The sequence below is a fragment of the Abrus precatorius genome, unplaced genomic scaffold (genome assembly GCF_003935025.1).
Source record: "Abrus precatorius isolate BTA unplaced genomic scaffold, Abrus_2018 Scaffold2, whole genome shotgun sequence".
NCBI classification, from domain to species: domain Eukaryota; kingdom Viridiplantae; phylum Streptophyta; class Magnoliopsida; order Fabales; family Fabaceae; genus Abrus; species Abrus precatorius.
In genome coordinates this window covers 22374464-22388642 of record NW_020874362.1, presented here as the reverse complement: position 1 = coordinate 22388642, position 14179 = coordinate 22374464, and the positions used below count along the sequence as shown (strand labels likewise).

The 14179-nt window shown below is 28.5% G+C and overlaps 1 protein-coding gene across 1 annotated transcript; it reads right to left on the bottom strand.

Annotated features, from left to right (window-relative positions):
* Positions 1 to 3525: 3525 nt before the first annotated feature.
* Positions 3526 to 8756, bottom strand: LOC113859619 (TMV resistance protein N-like). Its single transcript, XM_027492343.1, has 4 exons — positions 8260 to 8756; positions 6483 to 7554; positions 6062 to 6358; positions 3526 to 5295 (listed from the first exon to the last, which is right to left on the bottom strand). Exons 1-4 carry the CDS (start codon positions 8754 to 8756, stop codon positions 3526 to 3528), a joined length of 3636 nt encoding a protein of 1211 aa, XP_027348144.1.
* Between the last annotated feature and the right edge of the window lie 5423 nt (positions 8757 to 14179).

Sequence of the window (14179 nt, the reverse complement as noted above, 5' to 3'; positions counted from 1 at the left end):
TGTATCTACATGAAGTTCAATTGAAGGAAGTTTATTATTTTGGTCTTATATGTTAACATTATCCTTACTACTACTGTTGTTGGCTTGTTATATGTTATAAGGAAGTTTCTATTTATAAACTTTGAAATGAAAGATATGAGTGAGATATCTTATGTGAATGAAATAAAAATATTTCGTGATAGATTTTAAAGAGTGTTATAATTATTTAAAAAATGTTATATCAATAAAGTATTAAAAGGGTTTAGAATAGAAAAATGGTTATCAATAATATTTTCAATTCAGAAAAGAGACAAGTCTCGTGAAATGCAAGGTCCTAAGAATGATTTGGAACAAAAGGTAATGAGGTATATTCTATATGCATCAATGGTTAAGAATTTAATGTATGTTTAAACATACACGCAATCACATACAAGTTTTGTTGTTGAAATATTATGCCAATATCAAAGTAATCTTAGAATAAACAACTAAAAATATATTTAAAAAATCCTTAAATATTTGCAAGACACAAGAAATTACATTATGGAGTTTCCAAAAAATCATATATATTAAAAAATTAAATATTCTTAAAAAAAAAAGACTCAATAAAATCTCCTTTGACTATATTTTCCTATTAGTCGAAGAAGCAACTTCAAGAAAAAGTGGAAAAGATTTTATCAATGTTACTTCCATTATGGACACTAAATTTTATGGGATGGTTTGATGCCATTATTCATCATATGGCTATAAAACTTTGTCTTTGAACTTAGTACTATCAATAGTATATTTAGGCAGCCAAGGATTTATCTTGCTAATTTTGTATTTGTTTTCTTCTTTACGAATGACAAGTAATCAAATAATGCAAAACACATATTTAAAGTACTTGTTGGTCAAAAAAAGTACAAAAATAAAGGTTTTATTTAGCATATTGGTTCTAATTTGATGATAAAGGATTCGCTAAGTAAAAAGTTGTCACTTAAAATATTTTCTAACCATATTAGATGAATAGACATTATGGACAACTTATTAGTAAAATTATATGATATGTATGCCTGTGGTTATCATGCTTATATTATTGTAGCACTTGTAAATTTAATTAAAGTTATGTTTCAATTTTTTTTCTCTATATTATAATAATACATGTACTATTTTATTATGATAACAAGTTACATTTTTAAGAGACATTAAAAAGTTAAAAATTATAGTTAATTTTGATTAAAGATGTTAAGTTAATTATATGATATATGGAAAGAATCATGTTTTTAAATGACTTATGATAGTCATAATCAAACCATTTCAATTCAATTAAAAAGGACGAATTGAAAATTTATATATAAATGTGTACTTATGATTTATTATTGATTTTTCAAGTTGTCACGAGTCAAGTAAGAGAATATTAGATAATTTAATTTATTATTATTTATTTTAATTAAATAATTTATAATCACTCAAGTAACTTATTGAATAATTCTAATAAAATAATATTTCATATGATAATTATTAACATGTGAGTTTATTTTAAAATTTAAATCTTTTGTCTTTTCCTTTAAAAAATTGAAAAGTTAGTTGTCATAAATAAGGAGGACATGGAAACTAAAACACATGTACTTAATAATTTATTTGTCATTAAAGAAAGAGAAGAAAAAACTCGAAAACACAAAAAAAACTCACAAGTATAGATTAGGATAAGCTTTATATATGAGAATCATGAAATTCAAAATTTTTAAAACGTTTAATAATTTTCTAAATTATAAACTAAAACAAAATTACATCTCACATCATAAATAAAACTTTTAACTAAGGAGAAAAAGTAAATGACTCTAATGAGAGACATCATTTTAAAAATGCCATAGAAGTGACTTCTCATTTACAAAAACTATTTAAAATGTTTTGAAAAACAAAAAATTGTTGTTATTATCATATTTGTGCTTTTATATTTCAAAGCTAGAGCTCCACACGTATAAACACTAATTATAATTATTTTTAGGGTAAAGAGTATTAATTTTGCTATTAAAATGCAAAGCTTTCAACACAAAGGTAACAAAAAATAAATAAATAAAAAATAATGAGTATCGAGTTTACCATTAAAATAAAAAGTAATGAATGCAAACTAAAAAGTAACAAAGAAAAATCCAGAAAAACAAAAAAAAAATAATACTTAAAAAGCTTACTGCATAAAAAATTCACTACAGCAAAAATTTTAGTTCCCATCAATAGGCATGCATTGCTCATTCAATCTACCACAAGCTTCAATTTTATGGAACCCAATCGACTTCAGAAATTCTAAGATAACAAATATGGAGGGGGAGAAGTAAGTAAAGCTTTTACAATAGGATTGCAAAAGCCACAAAATTCCAATGGTTTTTTGTGTATCATTATGGGCATGGCTCCTTGTTCACAAAAACTAGTCTAGAACTTTATGTGAATTAAAAGCTCATGTCATTATAGTCCCATGTTACGGATATTTACATTCTTCCAAACCTATATGAGTAGCACTAAAAACACCTTAAATGATAATTAAAAAAAACTAGTTGGAGTGTGAGACACATCATTCAAAATACTGCATTATTTGTGTATGATTTTGAGCTTCATAGCTTAACTGGGGTTGCCAATGGTTTCTTCTTTTTGCTAACTACGTTAGTTTTTGTATAACATAACATGTTTTAGAATTTGTGTCATTTTTCCATAATATTTGTAACTTGTATGGAATATAGTGTAATCTAGAATTGGTTATCTGACAATCCCGTGATGGCTTTTGTAATCACAGTTGTTCTTATTCCGCAGACTTAATTATAAACTGATGTAAGATCATCCTTAACTTCGTCAATAAACAATGTAAAGCTATGGAGAAGAGTTGCAGAGCTAAACAACATTACATAAAGATTTCAAACTCACTATAAAATGTGGGTTGTGAAAATTTGATGAAAGGAAGTGCAATCATGAAAGTTGAAGTGTTAAGATGCCCTGATGAGTTCTACTCAGCAATAAAGAAAATAAAAAGGCAATTAGAAAAGATAAAATAGGATGAATTGAAGTTGAAAAAATTGGAAAAAGGGAAGAACCAATAGGCTCTATTATCATATAAACACAATACTTGTTTTTCTCAATCAAAATAAAAATAAAATGAATAGAGAAGAAGAAAGAATCATACAAATTGGGTATTGGGTCACTGGTTGTCATTTTGATGGTTTCAATGTAAGTAGTGGTGGCAATGTGGTGGCTTCCCTGGTGTTTGAGTAGACTCTGATTTGCATAATTGCTTTGTCAATGCATTCTCCAAAATTTCAACAAAAGCACACTCTTTGGTTGCAGACATTCTTCAAGAGAAATAGGAGAGCCCGATTATTTTTCAAAAAGATCCATTTACCAAATTTTAAAATTCTTAAAACCAGCAAATAAGAAATAAAAGAAAACTACAAATAAACATAAAAACTTACACTAGGCTGTAAATGATAGGCTTCCCAAAACTTATAAGATCAAATGTGTCCGTAGAAAGAGATACAAAACCAAACCAGTTATTGGCGCCACACTCATTTTTATCTTCCTCTATTATTCATATATTGGGCACACTGCACACTCTTTGATTCGGATATCACGATGTGGCTTTCCGCTTCCACCACTAACAAGGAATTCAAATGATAACTCGCAATTGAGCTTTGATTTTGGAAAAGAAGCAAATGGAAGAGTAGACCACAAGTGAACATGATCAGAATTTAATTCTCTAACACCTTCAAATTTATACCAATAAATTATATCCCCACAAGTACCAAGAGGTAAAGGCATGCCAATATCTTGAGAACTTACAACAGACAAACTATATTCATCTTCATTTGAGGAGAATGGAGAAAGTACTATGCAAAAAGCAAAAGCCTTTGCTTGCCAAGGTCGATCAGCTTCAATAGTTATGGAATCCCCTACTATCCTATTATCTTCGAACCATTCTGGAACTTTGCCACCTGGCAAACAAATAGAGAGTCCACGGTCTTTACTTTCCTTTATGGAGAAATAAGTGTCTTCCCAAATAGAGGACGCTACATGTGCATCCAAGTTCACACAATTTCTAAAATCATACCGAAATTCTCTCTTTCCTTTCCATACTGTTGAAGCTATTCTCTTCAGTGATGTGCAGTTATTAACATCTAAATTTCTAACTGATTGTGGAAGCTCTGGCAGAGATTGAAGCCTTTCACAATCACGTAATTGAATATTGTTCAGGTTTGTAAGTTGGTTGATGCATGCAGGTAAAAACTCAATGTTGCTTCCAGTTAGATGTAGCCCAATTATTGATAGTGGAAGTTCTGGCAGAGACACAAGCCTCTTGCAATCAATTAAGGAGAGATATTTCAGCTTCGTAAATTGCTTGAAGCTTGTAGGTACATGCTCAATATCACCTAAGGAAAGATTAGTCAATTCAAGTTTGTTAAGCCTTAAAGGCCAACACATAATCTTGGTTCCATTTAGATGTACCCACTTAATGGATATTGGAAGCTTTGGTATAGACTGAAGTCTCTTACAATCACGTAAGTTAAGTCCTTCCAAATTTTCAAGTTGCTTGATGCTTATAGGTAAGCACTCAACATTGCTTCCTGATAGAACTATCTCTCTCACTGACTGAGGAAGATCTGGTAGAGACACAAGCCTCTTGCATCTACTTAAGATAAGATGTTCCAGATTTGCAAGTTTCTTTATGCTAGTGGGCAAACATTCAATATTGCTCCCACATAAATTTAACACATATAGGGAAGACAATACACTAATGTTATCAGGTAGTTCAAATAAGTAACTACAATCCCTCAAATGTAGCGCTCTTAATGATTGCAATCCACAAAAAATTACTTCCAACTCTTGTTTGTGAATCATTAGCTTGCAAGCATCCAAAATTCTAAGTTCTTTAAGATTTCTCAAACAAGATAACTCCCTTGGAAGATTCTTAACTCTCAAGCCTTCAAGTATGAGGCATTCAAGTTTGCGGAAACGCCCAATAGATGAGGATAACATTTTAACCCTTGTTCCCTGGAGTTGCAATCTTCTCATTTCTTCTGATGACACAGAAAATTTCTTGAGGCTTGAGCAACCATCAAGTTTAAGAAATTTAAGAGATTGTAAATGACTCTCACTTTCGAGACTCTTCAATTTTTTGCACCCATATAGATTCAAAGAAACAAGCGAATGGAGAGATAAAATAGATGGATGAACATTACGCAAGCTTACACAACGAAAGAGATCTACTTCTTCAAGATTCAAGGACAGAGAGAGATCTGGGAGTTCCACCAAGCTTTTGGATCCACTAAGGATTATTCTCTTTAAATTACCCAAATTCTGTAATAGTTTAAAGAAGTCATATTTCATGTACTAGCATTATAACATGAAAAGAATAATTGTGAATACTTATGTTTATAAAATCTCTTAATAGTTAAATTAAAAAGTTATTAAATAAGTTTTATTATGTTACATGTATATGAGTATGAATATTAAAGAAATATGGCAGAATTTTAAAATATTAGGATATGAGTATAGTAATATCTATTAAGTAAAATATAAGTATATTTATGAATGTCATATTAAATATTTATGATAATTTAGAACAAATCTTAGTCAAATAACTTTTTTATAAAAATAAAAATTCTTAAAATATAAAAAGTATTCTAAAAATCTGAAAAATATTAAAAATATTTACACTAATAATTAAATGATACAATTATCATAAATAATTGTTCTTAAGCCAAAAGTATTTTGTAAACTTTTTTAAAAATAAGATTAAATTATTTACGTAAAATATCTTTAAAAGTTAAAAAAGAAATTGATTAGATAATCTTGAAATCATACCGTTCTTCAATCATCTCAAAATACTTTTGTGCAACAATCAAAATTTGCAAGTGCATTGCACAACGGATATAAATGCAAGTGTGTCGCAAGGGCATGGATAAAGATATGACACGTGTGATAATTTTTAGATCATTCCTATAAATGTAGGCTTTTTACATTGTTAAGAAATGCATGCACATTTTCATTTAATACTTAGTAATAAAAAGATAGAATATGATATTGCAAAACTTGACTTAAAATGCATAAATTAATCCATTACCTGGACTCCATCCCAAAGTTTCTCAAGGTGGCTACCTCGCATTGAAAGCTCAACAAGTTTCTCTGGACAAAACATTAATGACAAAGATTTTGAACGGAATCCATCCCATTGAACGTACTTCAATCCATCAGCAAACAATTCGACATCCATACTGGGAAGGTGCAAACTAGAATATCCATAAGACGAACAAAATTTCACAAATCGTAGTTTACTCATCTTTTTAAATGTATCAACATTCAACTGTAGATCTCTAATTTCAGACATATTTAAAAGTATCCCTTCAACTTTATCAGTCCCCTGTTAAATTAACAAACAAAAGTATAATAGTAGTAAGGAAGCAGTGCCATAGAAAGGTGTATTAATATTTTGTATTTTATACAAAACTACTGTTTCTTAGGAAAAATCAGTGCCCTTCTCTTACCCTTTTATTTTTCAGTACATCATAAACTTCCTTAGGATCCCACAATCGGCTACGTCCACCAGGTTCTTTGATAGATTCTTGACGAACAATTTCCCAACCCATTTCTTGTATCAAATCATGCATTTGTATTGCATCATGCTCTATAGTTATGAGAGCTTTATCTTGAAGGCTTCTTATTCCAATTTCTGCGTAGAAGTCATAGCTGTCTAATAGACTTATGACATGATCTTTACGCTGTCCCTTCAGAAAACAAGCAATGTCCAGAAATATTTCCCTCTCTTCATGATTTAGTCCATCATAACTTAACTTTAACAAGCTGTGAATTTCTTCATTGGGAATCCTTTGTAATTTTTCCAAAGCACATTCCCATTCTTTTTCACTTTTTGAACAAAGAAAAGAGCCTAAAACCTTTAAAACTAATGGAATCCCTTGGGCATAATCAACTACTCTATTTGATAACTCTCCATATCCCATTACGGGATGGTTTTGGTTGAAGGCATTCAAGCTAAAAAGCTGAAGGGATTCTTCCAATTTCAATGGCTTAACATTATGTATTTTATCAACGCCTTTGCATAGTAGCACATGCTTGTCTCTAGTTGTAATAATGATTCTACTATTTGACCCAAAACATTGAAGTTTACCTGCTAGATATTCCAATTGTTTTGAAGCACTTACATCATCAAGCACAATGAAAATTCTTTTACAATAGAGCCTCCTCCAAACTACATAGGATTCCAAGTTGTTTGTTTTCTCATGATCGTCTAAAAGCATGGAAATAAGCTCATCGCGTAGTGCTTTTTTATCATTTCTAAAATTTTCCCTTATATTTGCCAGAAAACATGATCCTTCGTACTGAGGAGAGTATTTGTCAAACAACCATTTGGCAATGGTTGTTTTACCCATGCCGCCCATGCCCCAAATTCCAATGATTTGAAATTCTTTTAATAAAGATTCAATAGGTGCAACATTTTCCTTGATCCCAAAAATACATTTTGATTCTCTTCTTGGGTATTTATGTTCTAACTTTTTCAAAACATCTTCAACAATCTTGCAAAGGAGTTTTGATTCGTCCCTAGCATACGCAAAGAAAAAACAAAAAGTAAAAGGGAAAAATTGTTAAAATAAATATAATAAACTGCTAAAATACGTATAGTTTATACTTGTCAGAAAGAGAAGGAAAGCTGTCAAATATTTTGTAGCTTCTATTTACATTTTAATTTTAAATGTTCTTAGAGTTTGATAGAGCAGTATGGAATATGAATAAGAATTTAAAACATTTCAAAATTAATAGACAAACCTTGCTTTTTTTTATATTAGAGAAAAAGCATGCATAGTTTCTTTTTAAGATTAGTTTAGATTTAAAATTAACAATAGCTAAAAATTTCTCCAAGTACAAATATAAGTTTATGAGAGGTTTTTTATGTCTTAGGGAATCCTTGTATCAAATAAGTTGTTGGGTCCAAAAATGTCATATTCATGGATATATGGAACTGTATTCCATACATGGATGACATTTGTGCCCTTTGGATGTTTAGTGAATTTGTCCTACAATTTGTTGTTCACGGCTTAATTCAAGTTCAATAATTTTTCCTCTTTTCTGTAAGAAATAATGTACGAAAACCAAAAGTTAATTAGAGAAACTAAAATTGATTAATACAGTTATAAAAATAATTTCAATTTAATATTATTTATCAATTATGTCAATAGAAAGCAATCACAATTTTAAAAAAAATGCAAAAGCTGTGAAAATTTCATTTCAAGAAACATGAACACATACTCGTATATGCGGGAGTCCCAACCAGCTATATTCGCTGCTTCGAACAGAGCTTGTTTCCACTTGGTCAACTTGACTTGGTTGTTGCTGAATTCACGCTCATGTTTTGCGAACGCTTCCTCAAAACTCCGTTTTTGCTTTCGCACATTCGATGGGTCAACTTTATAGAACACAGGTATCACATCCTGTCCCTTGTTCTTACATTCGAGTATTTTAAGGAGTTCATCCAAGCACCACTTTGAAGTAGCAAAATTTTTTGAGAAAACGATGATGGAAATGTGTGAATCTTCAATTGCTTTGAAAAGCGCTGCTGAGATCTCATCTCCTTTGTTGAGTCTATCATCCATATATGTTTGAATCTGCTTACGAATCAGAGCATCGCGTAGGTGACTCGTGAAGCCACTACGGGTGTCTTCACCTCTGAAGCTGATAAAAACATCATACCTTTTGGGATGAAACGATGCAGAAACGGCAGAAGACAAAGAAGAAGAGGTTGTCATGCGCTGAATACGATTCACCAACTACTTGTCAACCACAAGTAAACCCCAGCACTGGAGTGGTGAGTTATAGAGAGTAATATACAGAGTAAAAATAATTCTAAATTTTGTAATCTTTTGTACCTGTAAATTCTCTTAATTTTTATTCAATTAATATTTCATAGAATAATGAAACAAATATTAAACAGAGTTGCAAAATGGATAGAGAAAATTATGTCAAGGTGTGAGATAGAGAGAAAAATATACCAAATGAAATAAACGAGAAGATGAAAAAATAAAAAAAATTATTGCATGATATTTCACGGGAAGTCGACATTTTAACTTTTCATAAAGTTAATGGAAATTGAGAATAAACTTCACCGCATTGAATATGACAGATTGACACGCACTTGAATTGCCTTTTTTATATATATATAAATTGACAATTTATATTGTTAATATTTTATATTAATCAATTTTAGAATATTATCTTTAAAACCTTTTAAATTTTTACCCGTCAAGTTTTAAAAGGATATACTTATAATTCCTTACATTAAAAATATTGCTTTTAATACTTTTTTCAAATATACCATTAGGGAAGAGAGTCGGTTAGACAAGAAATTTCAATTTTACTAGTTGAACAGCCTATTTTATAAAACAACTTTGTTTAATAAAGTATTGAATTAAATAGTTACTAGTATCCTTTTTAAAAGCTACTTAAACTAACATTTTTATTTTCAGCTACTGGCTAAAAGTGATTTATCTTTTTTGTGCTATTATTTTTATGTAATTATTTTTTATCCATTTAATTTCTTAAACTACTCTTCTTTTCCTTTTGTTGCATTCAAAATGAAAAAAAAATGTCACAAATAATAAAAAATTAATAAATGTCATAATATTCATCATTTTATAAAATAATAAACTGATAATATCTTCAGAAGGATTTAATAAAGTCATTAAATTTTATTTTTATGATGAATTATTTATAAATGAGAATGAAATAAAAATTTATTATTATATTTTTATAGTGATAACTGATTTTTAAAATATATAAATTATAATTTTTTCAAAAAAAATATATATGCTTCCTAAATTTAAAATTTTGTTATACTTATTTATGATGTCTTTATTTATTATTTTATAGTTACCAGCTAGTTTAAATATTATTTTTTTCAAATATTTTAAATTAAATAAGCTAATTTTTCAACTTTCAATTTTTTATTTTTTATTCTTTGCTTTGAGCTTGCTTATCTGCTAGTTTAGTAAACACATCTTATATTATTTTTTAAAGTGTAATTTTAGTACATTTTAATATAATTTTTATACTGTTAATTTATATATTTTTTATATTAATTATTATAAAAATTAATAATTTTATTGATACAATAATTGATTATTAAATGTCATTGTAAAATTGGTACTTAAAATTACTGAACATCACTGAAAGAAGTTAATTTGTTTTTATCTAAACAACTAATGAGGAGAGAAGGTGCGGGGAAATTTAAGCTACAAAGATGCTGAGGAAGGTTTAAAGTTAACGTTAATAATTCATCGTATCCGTTTTCTTCTTTTACTTTAGGTCTTTCTTCTCCTTCAACATTTGCACCGGAGATATATACATTCACATGGAAACATCGATTCTATTGCATTATAAAATGGAAGACCTTTACATAAATAGCAAATATAAAACACTTAACAATTACAACTGTTGTTTTACAATAAAAAGTTAATTCATATTTTTATAAAAGTAAATAATTTTTTAAATCAATATATATATACAAGTTTTAATGTTATTTATTTATTTAAAATTAATTTTACTTAACTGTAGACTAAACAAATACTGTACCTCCACTGTAACTTGGATAAAAGCATCTTTATTAACTGTATTAGAGGAATAAATCTTTAATTTATCTTTATTTTTTAAAATTTTCAAAAAAAATTATTGATTGAGACTATTATTTTAGTTTTCTGTTATAAGCTTTAAGATAAATTTTTCTTTGTCTTACACATACATAGGTGGAGATTAAACCCTTTTAGTTAAATTTAGTCAATTAAATAAAAATCATTTAAGTTATAATTAAGAAAATTATTCTTAATTTTATTATATTGATTTTGTAATTTTTGTAACATGATTGAACAATTGTATAATATAGAATTAGAGGCAAATATAATATTTTAGAATTTTAATTATTTATTTTCTTTTTTAGTTTATTAAGTTAAACTGCTTAGTTAATATTTATAAATTTTATAGTAACTTATTTTGATCAAGAAATGAATGATACAATTTTACATGGTATTCGTGTGCACTTTGATCTAGACATAGGATCATTGACCAAAAAACTAACGCAGAAGAGAGACAAATCCATTTATCAAACTTAATTGAATTAACTATTCTACTAATTATTGGTTACATATCAAATGGCCTAAATTATACTTAATGGACTAGATAAAGCCCCTTCCAAGCATTTGTAAGGCATTTTCAGAAGTGAGAAAGGAAGAGAACAACATGAACAACATGAAGGCTTAACCTTTTTTGCCAAAGCATACAAGTCAAATCATCCAAGGAAGTCGTGTGATCATTATAAGAAACCTACACATACTCGAAATACTTGCTAGTTCATTCATGGTAAACTAATGAAGATGAAAGGTTATAATGATAAGAAAAATTAAGTTAATGTAGCTTGTACTGAAGGACAAAGAGGAAAATTAGGTGTTGCAGTTGAACTATAAACATTTACTAAAAAACAAATGCAAGCATTGCAAAATTTACAACAAACTTTTTTTTCTACAAATACAACTTCCTTTGTAACGTATATATTGGCATATAAAGGTTTATTAGGTGCATTTTCTATTAGAAATGATCAATACAAACTTGTGGATTACAAACTCTAGAACTTCTAACCACATGACTTAAGACATCACACTCTTTAAATAGTATATCCTATTGAAGATAACTACTTAGTAAGAAATGCTAATGGATCAACATCTAAGGTGGTCAGTAAAGGTTCATTGTAATATCAAATGACATTGCACATAATTATATCCTTTATGTTCCAAAATTAGATTGCAACCTTTCATTTATAAGTAAATTTACCCAATCTCTCAATTATGTTACTATATTCTTTCCAAATTTATGTGAATTTCAGACAATGGATTCAAGGAGAAGAATTAGCAATATTGAGGAATTTGCAAGTCTCTACTTCGTTTAAGTTGATAACAAAAAAAACCAAGAAAATATTATGCTGCTGGTAGTGAAAAAGATAAAAATTATGCAATGTTGTGGCACTATCACCTAGAACATCCTAATTTTGTGTATTTGAGACATATGTTATCTTTAATATTTAATAAAAATTTAAAAATATTTTAGTATGAAATTTGCTAATTAGCTAAGCATGCAAGGAATAGTTATCTTATCTTCACAGACATGGCATCATTCACTAAACATCGTGTGTCGATGTGCTATAGCAAAATAGAATTATATAACACAAAAATAAACACCTACTAGAGGTTACTAAATCTCATATAAGGTTATAGATGTACCAAATTAGTTATAAGAAAAAGTTGCCTTTCTTCAATATATCTAATCAACCATATGCCTTCTAAAGCCCTTAACTACCAGACATTGCATCTTTTTAGCAATATATTACCCATAATATTTAGGTGTACAACCTTTGTCCATAGTCACCAATCTAACTAAAGCAAATTTAATCTTACATCAACTAAGTGTATATTTATGAGTTATTTTCCAAACTAAAAATGGTACATGTGTTATTTACTCACTACCAAAAAGTTTTACACTAGTATAGATTAGGGCTAGGAATGGGTTAGGCTAGACCTAAGGTTAAATGAGTCTGACCTACTACACAAAACTAAAGTCTTAGCCGAAACTTATGACTTGACATTAGCCAAATTTTTAGGTTTAACTTGACCTTTTTAAAAGCCTAACTTGGCCCAATAGCTTATATAGTAGTCTATTTAACATTAAGGTCTTCAAATAATACTAACAATTAAATTTAACAAGTCAATAAGCATGTTTAACATGAATAATATGTTATACATAACATATATTTGTGTGTGTATTAGATTTTTTTTTAAACAATTATGTTAATATTAAATTGGTCATGCTCAATGTGAACACTCAATTTTGTCCAATTCTAATAAATTCAAAAAAGAAAAACAAACAAACAAACAAAGTAAAATTAAAAAAAAAGCATGAGAGGAAAAATGAAAAAAAAATCAAAACTAAGATTGCAATAAATAAATAAATAATACAATAAATTTTATAAAATGACTTAAGCAAATTTTCCTTGACTTAAGTGAATTTGTTTTAACTTAAGCGGATTTTTTTTGCCTTAAATGAATTATACCAAGAAAACTATATACTACTACACCAAATAATCTTAAGCGGATTTTTTGGCTTAAGTAAATTTTGTCTAGAGAAGAAAGTTCACACACTACACCAAATTATTATGCAAAAATTAGCCATTAGTCTAGAATGATAACTATCAAGTAACATTTAAAAAGATCAAGCAACATCTATAAAATCTACTAATTTTGATACCTCTTATCCCAAGAAGACCCTAATCATATATTTTATTATCCTAAACCAATCCATAGGTTGTGCTTTCTGACAATATGATGATTCAAGGAGAAAATAGCACCCACTCTACTACTTGAATAAAAAATCTACCAATTAAGAAGCTAATTATGCAATGCTTAAATAGACTTGTTATGTCTTAGAATGAGTTACCTATTGGCTAAGACACTATATAGTAAACCACACTACTTGGTTGGTATTTAAGATGGATATGATCAAGTATATTTTTAAAAAACTTGCTCTCACTAGGTGAATTGCTTGTTAAAAAACATGGTTGTTAGAATATGACATTCTACATCTTACCCAAAAGACAATAAAAGGAAGTATATTAGCAAAATATCTAGTCCACCAACTTGGTGTGTCTAATGTGATAGGACATAGGATTGAAGCTATAGTGATCTCACCCAAGAGGCAGTATATCCTTATGATAGCTAGGTTGTGTTTTGATTGCATGAATAATATGGTAGCATATGAAGCTTGTACCTAATGATTGAAGCAAAAGTGAAATATAAAATCATACTCTTCAAAGTCAATAGTGACTCTACACTTGAAATTCATCAACTAAGAGGCAAATGAGAAATTAGATACACAAAGTTGATCCTTTACTAAACTCATATTAAGTGATTGATGAGTAGATTCAATCATTTTACTTTCCATCATATCCTTAGGGAAGACAACCAATTGATAGATCTTTAACTACTTTATTCTCTATGTTCAAAATAAAATGTGATGAAGGTATGCCTCTTACACATATTTGTCATTGTAATCAAAACATATTGTCAAGCTCTTGAAGAAGAACTAAATGGAAAACCTTGATATCATGATATTAAGTATTACATAAAGAATAGAG

Coding starts and splice junctions, on each gene's coding strand:
- LOC113859619 (XM_027492343.1), bottom strand. CDS start 8,756: ATGACAACCTCTTCTTCTTTGTCTTCTGCCGTTTCTGCATCGTTTCAT. Junction 6,359..6,482: donor ATGTACTGAAAAATAAAAGG/GTAAGAGAAGGG, acceptor TTAATTTAACAG/GGGACTGATAAAGTTGAAGG. Junction 5,296..6,061: donor AACTTTGGGATGGAGTCCAG/GTAATGGATTAA, acceptor AAACTATTACAG/AATTTGGGTAATTTAAAGAG.